Source organism: Giraffa tippelskirchi, chromosome 11 (genome assembly GCF_054371585.1).
Source record: "Giraffa tippelskirchi isolate mGirTip1 chromosome 11, T2T-mGirTip1v1.2.pri, whole genome shotgun sequence".
NCBI lineage: Eukaryota > Metazoa > Chordata > Mammalia > Artiodactyla > Giraffidae > Giraffa > Giraffa tippelskirchi.
This window is the reverse complement of record NC_137285.1, coordinates 125,748,163-125,766,551: the sequence shown is the minus strand read 5'-3', so window position 1 is coordinate 125,766,551 and position 18,389 is coordinate 125,748,163. Positions and strand designations below refer to the sequence as shown.

Here is an 18,389-nt window from a genome sequence, read left to right as displayed (position 1 = left end):
TTCATGTTTTTGTTTGTTCTTTCACTCATTCATTCTTTCATCAATGCTTTGACTTCTTGTGTAAATTAAATGCATCAGTATACATTAAGTGCTTAGAGCAGTGGTACCTAGTAAGTGGTGTGTGATACTGTTATTATTATTCCACAAATATTTCTTGAGGACCCACACAGGCCAGGCCCTAAACCCACCTCCACCTCAAAAAAAAAAAAAAAAAAAGCAGCGACATACAAGCAGGCCCTCACCAAGAGAAACCCAGAGGGCCTCACCTTTCTGCCCTAGGACTACCCCCCTAACACCACTGCCCAGGGCTGCCAGAAGGACTCATCTGGGCTGAGGCTGAAGGAGGCAGTGGGGTGGGGTGTGGGGGACTAGTAGGTGTTCTGGAAAGCTGGGCCCATCTTGACCGCTGGAAGCCTGGGGGTGGACACTGTGTACAGTAATGTGGCAACTCATGCCCACCCTCAGCCCAGCCCCTCCTGTTCTTACCAAGGCTAGTGTGGTCGTAGCGGTACGGCTCTGAGATGAAGTGTGGGACAGTCATGAGTATGCCCGCCAGGGTCACAAGGATAGCTCCACAGCCGATCAGGCGGGGCCGATGTACCCGGCTGCCGAAATAGCTCACAAATACGATCAGGGCTGTGTTCCCCACCTGCAAAAGGATGAGAGGACCCATGAAAGTAGAGCAGAGGGCCATCTTTGTCTCAATCACCAATCTCAGTGTTCCCTTCTGCAGAATGGTTGAATAAAAATCATTCAGGTCCCTGCTAAAAACACAGATTCTGGGTCCTCCTAGGATGTGTTCTGCTTACTGCTCCAGTAGAGGAGAGAAATAAGAGCAGCATGGACAGGGCTAGAAGTTCAATTTCATTCTAGAATGTGGGTTGGGTCCCATGTTAAAACACAGGGTAGTAGGACAGTCAAGGACAGGGATTTGAGCTTCTGGGATGTCATGAATGAGAAATAAATGAAGTCTGGGTTTCCCAGGTGGCACTGTGGAAAAGAATCTGCCTGCCAATCCAGGAGACATGGGAGACCCTGGTTTGATTCCCTAGGTCAAGAAGATCCCTTAAAATAGAAAATGGCAACCCACTTCAGTATTCTTGCCTGGACAGTTCCATGGACAGAGTTGCCTGGCAGGCTACAGTCCAAAGAGTTGGACACGACTGAGCATAGCAAAGAGTGGATATGCCCGTGTGTCTTAACCCAGAATCAGAACTTCTATCTTGTTTAGTGCTTCCCTGGTGGCTCAGATGGTAAAGAATCTGCCTGCAGTACGGGAGACCTGGGTTTGATCCATGGGTTGGGAAGATCCCCTGGAGGTGGGCATGGCAACCCACTCCAGTATTCTTGCCTGGAGAATCCCCATGGATAGAGGAGCCTGGCAGGCTACAGTCCATGTGGTAACAAAGAGCCAGACACGACTGAGCAACTAAGAACAAAAAAAGTCTAAAGCCACAGGGCTAAGGCTGGTATTTCCAGCCTTAAAATTCAAATCCTTGGATGTGGGTGCTGGAGGGGACAGGAGAGCTGGCAGGGCAGGGCAGGCTCTGCTGTCAGAAGCTGGGGTGTGTGTGCTCCACTCTGCTGCTTCCTGGTTGTGACTGTGGGTGGGGTACTTACCCCTGAACCCTGGTTCTTTGCTGATGGAGTGAGGCAGTATCAGGAGAGGGGCCTTGGAAGGACTGATCCTGGGACGGACAGCCACTCCCCATTTTTTAGATGGGACACTGAGACCTAGAGTCACGGAGTGACTTGTCCGGGGTCCCACAACTGCATAATGACAGTAATGACATTCTCTTCCCATCTCTGACATCTGGGAGTGGAGTAATAAGGAGAGCCTGGGGACTAGGTAGAGACCATGGGCCTTGGGTTGGGAGGAATGTGACATATCACCCAAGGGGGAGACAATTTCACAGAAATCTTGAGGGATGGGGAGAGAGTGTTCTCTGGACAACAGCCTTCTCCGAGGCGGAAAACATCTGGTGGGGGAGGGGCTGGGCACAGCTGGACTCTGATCTCCAAATCCACCCAGAGGAGCTTGTCCACTCCTCCCGGCTGGGCTGTCAGCCCAGAGGCAGAGGCCTGTGGATCCTGCGGCAACTCCACGCCCTAGTATCATCCCCTCCCCTCTCTACCCTAAATTCCCAAAGTTTTGCCTTTGATCTCATTTAAACCTCTCTCCCTACTGTTGAGTTGGCTTCCTCTGACTCCTTCCTGGGCCAGACAATTGTCAGGTGCCTGAAAAGGTGAAGGAACCAAAAGGAGAATGGTGGAGAGGTGCGGGTAATGGGGACCCCGCCTAGCTCTAAAATCCTCCGTGATCCCCAGCAGAAGGCCCCCCCAACGGTGGGATCGGAAGGAGCTGTGATGGGGTTGCACGTGGCACTAGGGGAAGGGTTTACATTAGGGCCGTGAGGGAGAGGGAGTGGAGGTGAGAATCTCCCTCAATTCGCCACCGCCTCCCCCACACCGTGGCTGTCCTGCTGGGGCCAGTACCTCATTGAAGGCAGCCAGCAGCCCCGAGGTCTGACTGGAGAGCCCGAAGCGCTTCTCCACCGTGGAGATGGAGCTCTTGAGGTAGCCGGAGATCATGAGCTGTGCCAGCTGCAGCAGGCTGTGGCACAGGACGAAGAACTGGCGGAGGGGCCGCAGGTGGAGACCGTGGTGGGGGAGGATGCAGAGAGGCAGAGACAGAGAAAGGGAGGCCGCAAGATGGAGAAACAGAGTCAGAGGAGACAGACATACAGGAGGAGCAGGAGGAGAGAGAGGAAGGGAGGGAGAGTCCAGAGCAAGAGGAGAGAAAGTGTTATTGGGGTAGCACATGGATTCTCATAGGCCTAAAAAATAGGAAAGCTGTCCTGGGTACCCCAGGGCCTGGGGGAGACTTGAAATCCACAGGATTGAGAGTAGGGTCTTCATGGGGCCAAGGATGGTGGGAGCCCCTCTGTCCCCAGAGGTCTCCCAGGTAGGACTAGAACTCCCTCCTGTCCCCAGGAAGCTCCCCAGATCTCACCTCACCCCACCCCACCCAGTCATCCCCTGAACTACCCTGGGAGACCACCTGCATACAGCGAACCCCCAAGCTACCCTCACACCTCACTCAGCCCTACACAAACACCCCACCTGCTTGCAGCCCTCCTGAAAACCTGGTCGAATTCCTAAGAGAAAAACTTGTCTCAAAGAATTAAAAATAGGGTGTTTATGCTGGAGCTTAAAAAATAGAATGTTTGTTCTGAGTTTTGGTTTCCTCATCTGTGTAACAAGGATGACACCCCTGCTTCCCCAGGTTACTATGAGAGCTAAATAAGACTGTGTGGAGTGGCCCCTGGCACAGGGCCTGGCACCATGAAGGTGCTGGTACAGACTTGGTTGTTTAGGGCTGCCCTTGGTTGAGCCAGCACTCCCAGTATTCACCCAGGTTCAGGATCCCTGGGGTCCTTCTCTTTCCCCCTAGAAAAACTGGCGCCAAGAAGACTGGTCCCCCAGTGCCCACAGAAGAGCCTCTCTGGAAGGAGAGAATGTGTGCCTGAAATAAAAGCTAAGTGCTTCTAGAGATCACAGCCACCCATTCTACAGATGAGGAAACTGAGGCTCAGGGAAAGGCAGCACCTTGCTTGGCATTTAACGGCCTGTAAGTGGCAGAGCCTGCTCTGTCAGGCTCAGATGACCCTTCTCCTGCCAGGTCCTGAGAGGTACCTTGATGCTGTGGAACACACTTGGCCGCAAATTTTGAGGATTTGGGCTGGCTTTGCCTCCAGGTGTGTCTTCTGTGCCCACCATGGCCTTGGCCTCCTTGTCTGGCACCTGGAGCTCCTCACCCACCGGCCCTGTGGGATAGAAAGCCAGGGAGTGAGAGTGGAGATGGAATCTCAATGACCCTGACCAGGCAACCCAAGGTGTTTCTGGGGTTGGTGAGAATCTGAGGCAAAGCACTGACAGCCTTCCTGCATCTCAGGAGCTGAAGGAGCCCTTCTTCAGAGGGTATGTGTGTGCTCCATGTGCCTAAGCTGGCCAGATCCCACTGGGACCACCTATTCATCTCTTCATTCCATTCCCAGCACAAAGCTTCCTTCTAGCGAGAAGCTGCTGATGCCGTCACACAGCCTTTGAGCTGTGGCGCTAGTGTAGAAATGCATAGCCCTACCCTCCTGGGGCCTGTATCTGTGAGACGTCCAGTGTTCCTGGAGGCTAACTCTGGGTCAGGGTTTGTCTGGCTTAGTCTAGGATCAGAGGTCTAGGGCCCCGTGCATGGTCAAGGCTTGGTCCAAAGTCAGGGCATAAAGGGTTTTCCTAGGGGTAATTTGGAATAGATAGCAATGCTTCCACAGGGCACTACATGGCATATAATCACAGAACTCACCAGTCCAATGCCCAAATCATGGTCCCATGACCCACAGTAACCATGGTAACCTTGTCAGTCTCCCACTCACTGCAGCCCTTTCAGAGGCATCTTTCAGGGTTTCCTGAGGTTTAATCTCAGTGAGGAGCCTGGAAGCCCAGCCTTGGGAGACTCCACCTCTCCCTTTAGAGGAAAACCACCTGAACCTCAGGCAGCCCATGCCTCCAGGACTTTCCTTCCCTCCTGGGGCCCCGCTTCCTGCGGAAGCCTCTCCATTGTCTCAAACGTCTCTCAACCTGGCAGGAATTTCCCCTCATTCAACAAGCTCCTTATGGAGCCTGAAAGCTGCCTTGAGGACACTCCCAACCGAGAGAAGGGGTATGGGCCCTCTCTCGCTGCATCTCTAGACCTGGAAGACCAACTCAGCAAGAGGGATAAGGAAGCCTGTAACTGCCACCGGTGAGGGTTTTGTGCTCCTCTCACAAGGTACCTGGGAACCTGAGGAATTTTTTACAATTGAGATATAATTCATATACCATAAAATCTATCCTTTCAGAGTATATAATTCAATGATTTTAGTATATTCAAAAAGTCATGACTATCTAATTAGTAATATAGTATCACCGCTCTCTAATTCCAGAATACTTTCACCACCCCAGTAAGAAATCCCATACCCATGAGCAGTCATTCCCCATTCCTCTATCCCTCCAGCTCCTGGCAACCACAGATCTATTTTCTGGCTCTCTGAGTTTGCTTATTCTGGATATTTCAAATGCATTCACATAGAGGAAATCATACAGTATGTGATATTTTGTGACTGGCTTCTTTTACTTAGCATAATATTTCAAGGCTTATCCATGTTGTAGCATGTATCTGTGCTTCATTCCTTTTAATGACTGAAATAATACTCCAGTGTATGTATATATATATAAATACATACAATTAGATTTAGTTTATCCATTTATCTGTTGATGGACATTTGGGTTGTTTCAGACCCAGTGAACATTCATATACCACCTTTTGTGTAGATACATATTCTCAGTTCTCTTGAGTATAGAGCCAGGAGTTGAATTCCTGATCCATAGGGTAAGTCTGTTTTACTTTTGGAGGAACTGTCAAATTGTTTTCTAACACCATCTAACACCCACTCTTGCTAGCAGTGGGTGATGGTTCCAATTTCTCCACATTCTCACTAATATTTGTTGTCTGTCTCTTTGATTACAGCCATTCTCATGGGTGTGAAATGATATCTCATGTGGTTTTGATTTGCATCTCCCTAATGACTAATGATATTGAGCATCTTTTCATTGCTTATTGGCCATATCTTTGGAAAAGTATCTATTCAAATAGCTTGAGTAATTTGGCTGAGGAAACGGAAGCGTGTGTGGCTGGGGAGGAGTCCCTTTAGTGGGTATGAACACTCAGAGGAAACAAGGAGATACTGAAGTAAAAGTGACACCTGACAGGAGATGGAGGATTGGCCTAGGTGAGGGAAGTGGAGGTAATGCTCTGTGGACATCACTTTGAAGAAGAAGAGAAAGTAAGGGGATTCCAAGCAAACTCAGCCAGAGGAGACTGACAGGACAATTTCTGAACTCCAACTCCTCTCACAAGTAGAGCCCAGTCACCCATAATAACATAAATACTGTGCTACATGCTTTCCACGTATGTAAAGGCTTGCACGCACGTTCTGTGAGTTGGCCAAAAAATTCGTTCGGGCCACACCCGGTCATGGACGAGTCCAAATGAACTTTTTGACTAACGTGGTAAGTGCTCTTGAAGCCTCTCCACAGCTCTATGCCTTTGGTGCCTTCATGAGCTCTGTGCTTCTGATGCGGACACTGAGGTTCACAGGTAGTTAGTTACCTGTGAACACGCTTCCATTTCCTCAGCCAAATTACTTAAGCTATTTGAATAGATACTTTCCCAAAGATATGGCCAATAAGCAATGAAAAGATGCTCAACATCATTAGTCATTAGGGAAATGCAACTAGCTTGCTAGCCCACACTAGTACAGGAACTCAAGCCCAGGTGTTAACCTCATGCTGCGGTGCACTATTTGCACAGATTTAATGAAGGGTAGAAGCACAACATTCCTCTCTGTCTTGGCCCAGCCAGTCCTAGCCAGGCCACCTGAAAGGCAGCAGTGCCTGCCTCCCAAGGGGCAGGCCAAACAGATGATGGGGTGGGAGCTGAGGTTGGGAGGACAGAGTCACTGACGTGGATCCCCAGCTCTGAAAGAAGCCCAGGGCATGGTGAGATATGGGGCAAAAGGTCAATGGACCAGCTCAGAACTTTCCACCCTCCTGTGGCTCAGTCTATAGTATGAGCCTCTGGGGAGAGAAGGGGGAGCCCTGGCCCCATACCACTGGGTTCTGAGAGCAGCTGCCAGTGTGTTGAGTGGCCAGTTGGTCACTGCACAGGGCTGGTCAGACTGGTTGTCAGTCCCCTTTGAGTCCTTCTTGTGGGCTGGAGTCCTCTATAGAGGGGCTGGCAGCAGAGAGTCCGACTCCCCAATAAGGGGTAGAGCTTCCCCTGGAAGGAAAGTCCTGAGTCCAGGGCTGTAGGTCCACCTCAACTGCTATCTCGGAGGTCCTTACCATCCTGTGAAGGCTTTTTTTAAGGGCCAGCTTTGCAGGAGAGAGGGAAGCTGAGGGTGCACCTGAGCTGAGCCCAGGGGCCCTATAGGAATGAGAGGAGAGGCAGGGAGCCAGGCCCCAGAAGAAAATTAGAGCCTCTTCCTCTCCCAGTTGGGCAGCCAGGTTTGGGGGCCCCAGGTAGGCCAGGTGGTTCCAAGGGCTAGCATCCTACAGTCCCAGAGCTGGCAGGCAAGGGGTCTGTGTACCTGTCGGTGGGTCACATGGCTGGCCGTGCACACAGGCACACTCATGTCTGTCAGCTGGTAAGTCATTGGTCTACTGGTCCGCTGTCCTTTAGGAGACTTGTCTGTTCAGGTTTGTCAGTTGGTCACTCACTGTCCTGCAGTTGCTCAGAAACTCAGTCAGAAAGTTGCCCTGAAATTCTGTCAACCAGAAATCTTCAGTTCAGTCAGATGCTCCAGATGTCTATAAGGCAGAGTGTCCTGGCTGCGGCCAAATCCCCTCCAGGGCCAGGAATTTGAGTCTGGGAGATGAGGGCTGAGATTCAGAGAGCAGCCTGACAGGAACGGCGGCTTTTCTCTGCCTCTTCTGTTTTCTTTAAAGACTCAGGGATCTGCCTCCTCCAGCCACCTCCCAGCTATAAACAGCAAATCTCAGGCAGATATGAGACTGAGTATAGGTTTCAAGGGGCTTCCCAGGTGGTGCTAGCGGTAAAGAACAAGCCTGCCAGTGCAGGAGATGTAAGAGACGCGCGTTCGATCCCTGGGTTGGGAAGATTCCCTGGAGAAGGGCATGGCAAACCTTCTCCAGTATTCTTGCCTGGAGAATCCATGGACAGAGGAGCTTGGCTGGCTACAGTCCATGGGGGTCACAAAGCACTGGACACAAATGAAGTGACTTAGCATGCACTCACACAAAGGTTGCAAAGTCCCCAGACCTGGGTCTGAACCCCAGCCCAGCCACTGGTCCTCTGTGGAGCATGGATGTGCCTCTGATTAGCTTGTCTCCTCTGTAAAGTGAGGATACAGCCTCTACTCGGGGAGGTAAGGCATCTCGGGTGCCTGGCTCAGACCTGGCACACCATAGGCCCCCTGAGGCCCAATCTTCTCCTCTCCTGAAATCTTCAAGCACCTCTGAGGCTACAGGCCCAACTGAACCCTTCCACACACAGCTGGCTCCTCCACGTGAACCTCTTCCTCTGACAGTGCCATCATCCATCTCCAGATTATCTCTCTCCCTCCCATCCAAGCCCCAGTCAACCACAAGACTCGAGGACCTGGGTTCCTTCCCTCCATGCACACTCATAGCTGCGCAGGCAGTTGCACAGGTTTCAATCCCCCAGCTGGGATCCTCATCCTCAACGCAGGGACAGCAACCCCTACTTCCCACTGCCGAGAGCACCCACTGAGAACCTGAACCTTCCCTCCACATTCAGCGAGGACCCTAAAAGCCCCAAACCACATCTTACCAATGACATTAACTTGACTTTGCTACTCTACTGTCTTCATTAGCAATTTTCTTCTTACTTTCTTAGACTGAGCAGCCCCAGCAAATTGCTTGATTTTTCATTACAGAAAGTTCTGGAAAGACGAAGCAACTCTTCAAGAGAAACTGTCAGCAGGGTGTGCACCTCTGATTCTTTGAATCTCTACCCACGAAATCCTCACCTTGATGTTTCTACCAACAAACCCTGGACTGTTGTATCGTGATTCTTGCTCAATGCTATTGATCTTTCCTCCCCATTCTGAGACACTGCCAAAACTTCAAGAGGTGTGTTGGCCCTTATCTTGGTAAATAACAGACTTTGTCTGATCAATAGATTGTGTCACTAATGTATGGGAGCCAGCACGGATACGACACATAGTAGGCACTCAGTGAACATCGTTTTCTTCACTGTCAGGTACAAACACCCTGCCTGCCTCCATAATTGCTTTGGGACAGCAAGAGCATTGCTGTATCTAGAACCTAGGAACCAGGAGAAACTTCTACCCGGAAGGGCCAAGGATACAGGGGCTGGACACCCAGCTCTCTGGCTCACTGTCACCCCCTGAGGCTACCCTATGTGCTGTGCTGGGCGCACTCACCCATCTGCCTAGCAAACCATTGAGGTAGCTGCTGTGACTCCATGAATGAGGAAACGGAAGCACACAGAGAGGAGGGCATCTGTCCAGGTCCTGGGGCTGGTCAATAGCAAAGCCTAGACTGGAACTCAGACCTGTTTGACTCTTGGGCCCCTAACAGCAGCCGTCAAATGGTGGCTACCAATGATGGCCTTAGGACCTATGAAAAATACTCCCCCGTAGCCATTTCTGATTCTGGCCTGGCTTTCCTCCAATGAATTGCCAAAGGTGGTTGTACGGGGACAATTCTACCAGCTGATGTTTTAGCTGATCAGTCACTTAGTCAGTTCATTGGTCAGTTCAAGGCTGGACAGAAAAATGTGGTGAGAAGGACATGGTCCCTAGTCTAGCGGACCTGAGCGCGGTGAAAGCTCGGGACTCGTAAAAAGGCCCAGATTTGAACTTTGAGGAGGGATGAGCTGAGGAATGCCAAGAGAGCCTGGGAGAGTTCTTACATCCTGAGAATGGAGCAGGAGGGCTCGGACCAAGGAGGGACAAGAAAAGGACACTTTCTCTCCAGAATATTCCAGCCTGTCCCTCAGCAGAGAGAGCACGACCTAGGATCACTCAGACCCAGTGTGGTCTTGGGCCAGCAGTTAGACCTCTCTGAGCCTCTGCAAAATAGAAATAATGAGCCTTGCCTCTCAAGCCTGCATGAGGGTCACAGAGGTAACATCCTTTGTCAACTCTAGGATGACACACAGTGTCAGTTTTGTCTGTGTTTGCCCCAAACTCACCTGGGAGCTATCTCCAGGCCTGGTCACCAGGCCTCAGAACTTACTGTCCTCCAGGGGGGCACCCATCCTAGGCATTACTCTCTCACTTCCTCCTGGTCCCTGAAGAGACACAGACCCCTGAGGAAGCCTCCTCTGCTGTCTCCTTGTCTTCCCTCTGCACTCTGTAATCACCTGCTGCATTCCAGGACCTTTTTTTTTCTCCTGATAATGATCCCTGGTCAGGAAGCTAAATCCCACATGCCCCCCACTAAGGGTTTGTATGCTGCAACTAAAGATCTCACATGCTACTATGAAGATCAAAGATTTCCCATGTGCCGCAACTAAGATCCAGCACAGCCAAGAAAATAAATATCTTAAATTCCAAAAAGAGAGAAGGTAAGGCTTCTCCAGGAAACCTACCACCACACACACTTTGCTTGGGCCATCAGAGGAACTGGCAGAGAGATAATACAGGACAATGGTTACAACACGGAGGCCCTGGACAAAGGCCCTCTGTGCAGCTGTGTGAGCTGTGCGCTGTGAGGTGAAGGGCGCCCTCTGGAGTTGTGCGGTGGATGGCAGTCCTGCCTGGAGGCGCATCTGACTCCTAGCTGTTTTTATTTAGCCTAAACAATGCAACAATGCTGGCTCACTGAGTGTTTTTAAGCTAGTTGCCAGCATTTAAATGTCAGGAAGTGTCACACAAAACTCCCAATTTTTGTTTTTTCTTGAAAGATTAGCAGATCTGGCCACATTGGGCCTACTTTCCCATATGGAAACAGCTGGTCTAAGATGCTGGCCTTTCATGTGGCAGTTTGCCCTGTGAGAGCCTCTTTGAGCTCATCGGGCTTGCAATGGGTCCTTTATACTTGCCTATGGGCCTCTCCCTGTCTGTGACCCACAGCACCCCTGCGCCTGAGGAGTGCTGCTGGACAGGAAGCCAGGACTGGGTGAACTCTTTGAAGGGTGAGGCAACAAGACCAGAAAAGGCCATGACTTGCCCAGGGTCACCATGGTGGGGGACACAGCTGGTCTCTGCTGCTTCTAGGAGTAAGAATGAAGGTTCCACACACGCTAACAGCTCCATAAGACAGGTGGCCGGGGTTTTGGAAACAAGCAGCCTAGGTCTCTGCTGTCAGGGAGCTATGAGGGTGTGTGTGTGTGTGTGTGTGTGTGTGTGTGTGTGTGTGTGTGTGTGGTGACAGAGCAAACATCTAATATAGAATCACAGCACATGCTCATGAGGGTGTGTGTGTGTGTGTGTGTGTGTGTATGTGTGTGTGTGTGTGTGTGTGGTGACAGAGCAAACATCTAACATAGAATCACAGCACATGCTCACTATGTGACATAAGGAGTTCCAAGACTTTAGAAACATAGTAAAGAGGCTCTAACCTACTTTGGAAGGTTCTGGAAGCCTTCCTCAGGGAAGAAACATCAGAGTAAAGGGCAGAAGTATGAAAGTGCAAAGACTGTTCAGGAAACAAATAGTCCAGGAAGACAGGAGCTCTGGGGTCAAGTTGGGGAGGTGAGGCTGGAGTGGCCAGTCTATGGATGCCCTTGAATGCCAGGCTGGAGGGCTGGGCTTTATCCTGGGCCCAGGAATGAGGCCTAATTTGGCCTCCTATGAAGACCTCCGTGCCGTCTGGGGGAGAGTGGAGAGGTCAGGTTGTGGGCCGGGACCAGGGAGAAGGCAGGAGTGAGAAGCAGTGGAGCAGATGGCCGTGGGGCCTGGGCCAGGCAGGGGCTGTAGGGATGCAGAGTAATGAGCTGATGAAACACAGTCAGGAGGTGGGATGGACAGGATTTGCTGGAAAAGCAGGTGGTGGGGAGTGCAGGAAGCCAAGGAGCCCTGGGGACAGGGGAGTGGGGAGAGGTACAGCTTGTGGTCTGGGTGTACTGCCATGGAAGGTGGGATTGTAGGGTAATGGTGAGTTCAGCCATATGTGAATCTGGGCTGGTAGGGGAGCTCCCAGAGGAAGAGGCCTAGGGGGCCGTGGGCTCCAGGAGAGCCCATGAGAGGACATGGGCCAAAGCCAGTCCTCTGGTTCTCCGTCTGGAAGGCATGTGTGGAGAGAAGGAAAGAAAAGACACACGTGGGCAAACTTGGCTTGGAAAGTGAGAAGACCCATTGCATATATGCCCAGACTGAGGAAAACAGAGCAAAAGGAGGAACCCATGCTGGAACCATGTTCAGATGCCAAGGTTGAGGTGATAGAGTGGTGTCACAAGGGAGTCTGGATGTTTCTGGAAAACCTACCAACCTCCAGCACTCACACGCCCACAGCCTGAGCCTGGGGAGGCAAATATTCACAGCAGCAGACACTGGGCAATCCATCTGTCACAGTGATGGCAGGTACCTCCCTCCAGATGTGTTGGGATAGGAGGCCAGCCTCATGGGCAACCCCACCTCCAGCCCTTCCTACCACGGAGATTTCCCTGGGCTCCCTCAGCCTTCTGGCTCCCCCGCCTAGCTCCTGGAGCCCACACCAGTTCTCTCTCCCTCCACCTCCCCTCCCCCTCCTAGTTCATTTCCCTCAGCCCTTTCTCTGGGATGCCAGGCTGGTCACCCCCTTGCATCATTTATGTCCCCCTCCTATCTGCCTGATAAGCCAGTGGACTACCCCTAGGCAGAGGCTTTCCTTTCCTGGGTCCTGATGGACTATAGCAGGTCCCTGTTGAAACCCTCTGGGTCAGAAGACTTTGAGTTCAAATATTTGTTTGCTACATTGTAGCCATGACCTTGGGCAGTTTATTTAGCCTCTCTAAGCCTCAGCTACCCTCTCTGGGCACACAGCATTTTTGGTAGGATTAAAGGAGACCATCCTGCCTGGTACACTGTGGTCCTCAACAATGGTTAACCACCCTTCCATCCCATCGGCAGCACGTGAGTCCAGACGCCTCAGCATCCAGAAGATGAAGGCCACCCCTAGTGAACATTCTTCTGTAACTCCAGTTAGATGCCTGCCACGCCCCAAATTCATCTTGTTCTTTTCCACCTCTCTGCCTTCGCACATGTTATACCCTCAGCCTGGCTTCCCAAGGTGTCCTACCTTCTCAGAAAACCACTTCTCATCTTGCAAGGGCTCAGCTTAAAAACATGATTGTTGAATTGAGCTAAACTGAATGAGGGAGAAGAGAAGGCTGGAATGTGGGGATCTGGGGAAGCAGGGGCTGCAGCGCGGGCCGGGGGTGGAGTAGGGGAGCGCAGGGCTCCAAAGGGCTTCAGTTCCCCACATGGCCCCCTGGGGCTTCTGCACAGTGGGGGCGGGGGGCGGGGGTTAGAATCAAAGACAGGAAGCAGGGTCAGGTCTCAGGCTTTGGCCTTGGCTTTCATCTTTGGGAAATTCCTCCTAGCAGGACCCTTGGGTGGTCTGTTGGGAAGACAATAACATGCTGCAGGCCTCCAGCTGTTGTTTTCTGGTGGTTTCCAAGCTGGATCACAGACCCTGTGCTCGGACTTTCTATTCCCGATTCTGACCCCGACTACCCCATCTAGACCCGAGATGACCCTGAAAATAGAGATGAAGGCACAGAGAAGGGAGGGTGAGCCCCGAGCCCACAGAGAATCCAGGCCAGTCTCCTTAGACCTAAAACACAGAGCCTGAGGCTCAGAGACACACGGGTATTAGCCCAGGCCACACCCTGTCCACCAACCACGAGTCCTGGCTCATCTCTCTCTGTGCTTACCTTTACTTCCAAGCACCTCACTGTAGCCCCATCTCACTCCTTATCATGAATCTCCAGTCCTCAACAAGAGCAGGTTTTCAAAGCAGGCTGGAGGAGGGAAGGAATGTCATGGGGGTGGGAGCATGAGGAAGAAAAAGAACAGCTTCCGGGTTGCACCTTCCCCAATACCTGACCTCTGCCTAGCCTGTGCGGGGTTCTGGGGCCTCAGGAGTGGATCAAGTCAGATCCCATTCCCAGGGAGTTCCCAGGCAGGGGAGGTGGGCCTTGTTCTCCACCACACCAAACATTAGCATTTAGGGCTCTGGACTACAGCCCAGAAGGGTTAGCAGGAGCCAAGTTTATCTCCTCTCTACCCCCAGGGTGTGGATGGACCCAGACTTACACCCTGGAGATAGCCAAGCCCCTGCCCCATACAAAAGGCCTCTTCCCTCCGGAGACAGAAAGCTGAGCTTCTCAGCAGTGGAAGGGACCAAGTGACCACCTCAGCCAACCACTTCCATCGACTGCACAGATGGAGAAAGTGAATCCCAGAGAGAGACAGACGCAGACTGGGGAGTAGATACCTGGCACCCAATTGTGGGGTCTAAGCAAGCTCGCCATGGGTTTTCCAGCTGCCCGAGATCTGGCCCAGAGGACACAGCCCAGCCTGGGAGGAATAACTCTCCTGCCCCTTCTGCAGTCTCTAGCTCCCAGACAACAAGTTGCTTTGTCTGGAGCCAGTGGAGAAGTGCCCAAGGTGGGTGGAGACTAGCCAGCGTGGGGTGTGTGGAGGGAAGAGGAAGCCCCGAAGGCGAGGGGACAGAAGGGAAAGGGATTTGGCATCCAGCTGATCTGGTTCTGGCCCCCCACTCTGCTGCTTGCTTGCTGGGTGACCTTGGACGTGTCACTTACCCTCTGTGAGCATGTGTTTCCTCACATATTAAAAAAGGGTGAGAGTGTGCATTCTCATCAGGCCAGTGATGCAGAGCTGCAGTGTGAACCTGGTTCTTTCCCTTGCCCTACCTCCTACCCTGGGTTGGCCCACATTTGAACCTAGAACTGGAGAGAACAACAGAAACAATACCAGGAACCTCCCTGCAAAGGGAAGGTCAAACAGCATATGGGAGAGAGATTACTTCCAACTGGGAGGATCAGTTGGGGAGGCTTCCTGGAAGAGGTGGCATTCGGAAGAGTTAGAAAACAAGGCAGATTTCACCAGAATGGGATGTAGGCAGGTGCCTTCCTTTGGGTAGAGAGAAAGCTGAGCAAAGGTGCAGAGAAGGGAAAGTGGCTTCTCTGAATCACAAAAATAGGAATGCCTGGGGAGATCATTTTTCTCAAGCACTTCCCCCACAGACCGGGAGGCTCTGCCTGTTACCTAAAAGCACATGGTGAGTTGGTGGTGAGGCTTCACTGAGGGCCAGTTCTGACCCTGGTTCCTCTCTCTGCTGTCTGCCCCTGGCTGGGACTGCTGACCCCTCTCTCTCGGGCGCGCTGGGTGTGGGTCTTTTCTCAGGCCCTTTGTCCCACCCACAACCCTCAGACCAGAAAGAGGGCATGGGGAAAGTCTGGCCGCAGCTCAGACTAAGGCTCTGGAAGGGAGACCAAAGGTAGCTTCTGGTGGCTCAGTGGGCAGATGCTGGGGTCAGCCTCCCTCCTTGCTGTATGTGTGGGAAGCGGAGGACCAATTAGAGAACATTCCAGAACCAAGCCCTGCTGGCATCAGAATAACAATTGAGGGACAGGTGCAGTACAGCCAAAGTCTCTAGTTTCTTCTCATTTCCATAGGATCACCAGGATCCCACAGCTCGCCAAGGCTGACTGAGAATTTGGTTTGTTGGTGGCCCATCCCCAAACCAACTCACCTGAATCTGACCTCATTGTCATCTATCCTGTGAGGCCCTCAGAGGAAGCATCCACCCCCACCCTTCCTTCCACACCATGGTCCCCAGGTTGGGGCTGCAACACAGCCACGTCTGCCCACTCGACCCAGGAAGCCCTCACATCTCCTCCCTCCGGACGCAAGTCAGGCCTTGTCTGAATGGGTGTGAGGCACACAGACAGCTGCAGGGAGGCCAGAGGCGATCACCACAGGGTGTCCAGCCCAAGGCCACCCTGTCTGAAGAGCCTTTGTTTCTTCCACCTCCCTCGTCCTGCCCCAGAAACTGGGCGCTCCTGTTCCCAGAACCGCTGCCCTCTCCACACAGGGTTTCCATCACCCTCTGGTCTCAGCTTCTCTTCTCGAGGTTTCAAGACACCTTCCAGCCGCCTCCTCCCCACTCCAATGCCCAAGGTCTCTGCAGGTCTCTCTCTGATTGCGCTTCTTTTCTCAGATTTCCGACTCGGTCTGCCCTCTCCTGATCTCTGTTGTCAGTTCTCTCTCTGTCTCCGCTTCTCTTTACTTCTCCGGTCTCTTCTGGAGCCCCTGTCTTCCGCACGCTGCAGCTGACACCTGTTGATCTTTGTCTTCTCCTGCCATCTCTGGCCTCTGTCTCCGCCTTTGTCTGACTCTGAGTGTCTCTGGACTTGCTGGATCTCTGACTATATACTTCTCTATTTTTGTCTGCTCTGTCTGTCTCTATCTTTGCCTGCTTCAGAGAGGGAACGGGGCATGGGGAGTAACAGGGGTCCTGCCCTCCATTGCCCTTTCAGTCTGTCTCAGCAGGGAGGTCAAGCTGGGTGCCCTGTCTCCAGCTGAGTAAACAGCAACCCTTCATACCTCTCTGGTCCTTCATTCATTCATTCTACACACTCTCGCTAGGTCTGGCCATATGCCTGGCTCTATGCAGGGAACTGGGAGCCCCTACTCCCCCCACCCCAGTGCACATATGTTTGCTCTACAGATTCACCCTTCACCCTGGGAACGTGGCCCACAGACTCCCTACCAATGCCCCTTTCTTACTTTGTCCAGACTTACCTATCCTGGGTGCCATGACTTCTGGAGTGGGGTGGTGAGTTTCAGCCCCTATTCCAATCGCAGGACTGGATTTTAGCAGGAGAGAGGCAGTGAGCGCTTATGGGAGCTCCCAGAGACAGCAGCTGGAGAGCCGCAGTGGGGATGAGCCAGTGTGCGGATTCCAGCCACTGGGTCGACCAATGCTTCTTGGGCCACACTGGACAGCAGCCCCCTCTTCCGGGTGGGTAAGGAAATCCTGCTCAGGCTTGACCCTGTCCCCCAAGGGCCTATCTCCCTTAGTCACTTGTTCCTACCGTCTGTCTCTTTCTCTGAATTCCTCTGATTTCTGGCTGGGGCAGCGCAGGACCAGAGTTGTGGAGGAGGCTGGGTTTGTTTAGATCCAGCCCCACTGATGGGAGGAGGCTGCTGACAGCCTCCCCTCAGCCTGTTCCTTCCCAACCTCTTGGTGGGGCATTTCCCTTGGATATTTTCTCCTACTAGTGGTGGAGAGACGGGGGTGGAGGGAATGCGGACGGCCCCTCCCAGCCCTGGGGTCATTCAGTCCTGATTTTCCAGTCTCCTCTCAGCACTCACTCTGAGCCTCCTCCCTCATCAAACTGTTGTCTCAGTTACAGAACTTTTTTCACCCTTCACGAGCCCCATATAAGGCCCTTTCTCCCACTGTCCTCCTTCACTGAACCTGTCTCCCTCAAGCTCTCCTCCCCTCTCAGTGAACCCCTATCTCTTCTCTGAGCTCCACAGATCCAGAGCTGTGGACCTGTGGAGGGACCCCATCCACTGGGAATCACAGTGGCCAGCCCCTGGGAGATGGAGACTCATGGCAGCAGCTCCATAAGTGTGGCCATCTCAGTGGAGGGTGGGGTTGGAGAGCAGAAGAGCATATAAAAGATTCCCAGAGTTTTCTGGACCAAAGACTGAAGATGGAGGCCTTCGAGCCAGACAGACCTAAGTCTTATCTCAGCTTTGTCATTCCATGGTCAAGTGACTTTAGACAAGTCCCTGCACCTCTCTGAGCGTCAGCTGCCTCCTCTATAAAGAAGAACTGATAGTCCTCACTCGCAGGGCAGCTGTGCTGAACATTCAGTGTGGGAAAGAACCCAAGCCTGAGGCCTGGAGCTCAGAGAAGGGAGTGGCAGAGCGGAGACTCAGAACAGGGCAGGAAAAGGGAAAGTGAACCTGGTTTGCCTCTTCAGCCTTGCTCAGCACTTTCACACATGAGGCCCCACTGACCCCTCCTAATGAACTTTCAGGCCAGGAACATATTTCCCTATTTTACAGATGAGGCATTGAGTCTCAGGAGCCACCCAGAGGTCACCTGGCTAGGAGGTGGTGCAGTCTTGCCTTGAACCTCTGATGCTAGGAACCAGGCTTTTTCCTCCGCCCAGGCTGCATTTTCTGAGGAAGACCTCTGGGCTTCCCCAAATCCAAGATATAGAAGTGAACCCGATCAGTTCCAAGAATAGAGTCTTTGCATGTTACAGGGATGTGGGATTGGAGTCCAGCTTTTGGAGTGCAACAATAGAGAGATACACATGAGCCCCACTTGGTTCCTAGCGGCATAGGGATGCTAGAAGGAAGTGGCGAGTATCTGAAACAATCACAGATCAGCCTGGCACATAGTAGGCCCTTGACAGATACTCATAGTGTGAGTGAGTCTCTGAGAGATCAGAAATGGGTATGCAGGACGACCGCCTAGGGAGAGGTCAACAATTGGCTTCAGTTGATAGGAAACCAGACCCCAATCCTGTTTGAGAAAGCCAAACTGGCTTTCCCTCTCTAAATCTTTCAGACAGGCACTGTGAGTCCTCACAGAGATTGGCAGAGGTGCAGCCTCCAGACTCCAAATTGCAGGCACGTGGTTGAGAGAGGAAAGGTCCCTTTTAACTTTCTGGAAGCTCACTACCCCCACCATGGCTCCAGAGGCTGCGGAAGCTCTGCACATGGAATGATGTTGGGACTGGCTTGGCTGGCTAAGTTCATTTCACCAATATCTGAGTCTAGCCATGCACAGCACCCCACAGGGTGCAGAAC

At 52.3% G+C, this 18,389-nt stretch overlaps 1 protein-coding gene across 9 annotated transcripts in view; it reads right to left on the bottom strand.

The window, feature by feature from the left end:
• The window catches only part of SLCO2B1 (solute carrier organic anion transporter family member 2B1), a 51,517-nt gene extending 34,684 nt beyond the window's left edge, over window positions 1-16,833 (bottom strand). The window contains exons 1-5 of one of the 9 annotated variants that reach the window (XM_081539666.1): window positions 16,359-16,675; window positions 13,463-13,549; window positions 3,697-3,827; window positions 2,497-2,634; window positions 487-649 (exon numbers count right to left, since the gene is read on the bottom strand). In XM_081539666.1, the coding sequence (XP_081395792.1) occupies window positions 487-649; window positions 2,497-2,634; window positions 3,697-3,780 (385 nt within the window). In that variant the 5' untranslated portion in view covers window positions 3,781-3,827; window positions 13,463-13,549; window positions 16,359-16,675. Of the gene's footprint in view, window positions 1-486; window positions 650-2,496; window positions 2,635-3,609; window positions 3,828-13,462; window positions 13,550-14,025; window positions 14,163-16,358 lie in introns of those variants that run through there. The other 8 variants (XM_081539665.1, XM_081539664.1, XM_081539663.1 and 5 more) reach the window with 8 other exon arrangements.
• Between the last annotated feature and the right edge of the window lie 1,556 nt (window positions 16,834-18,389).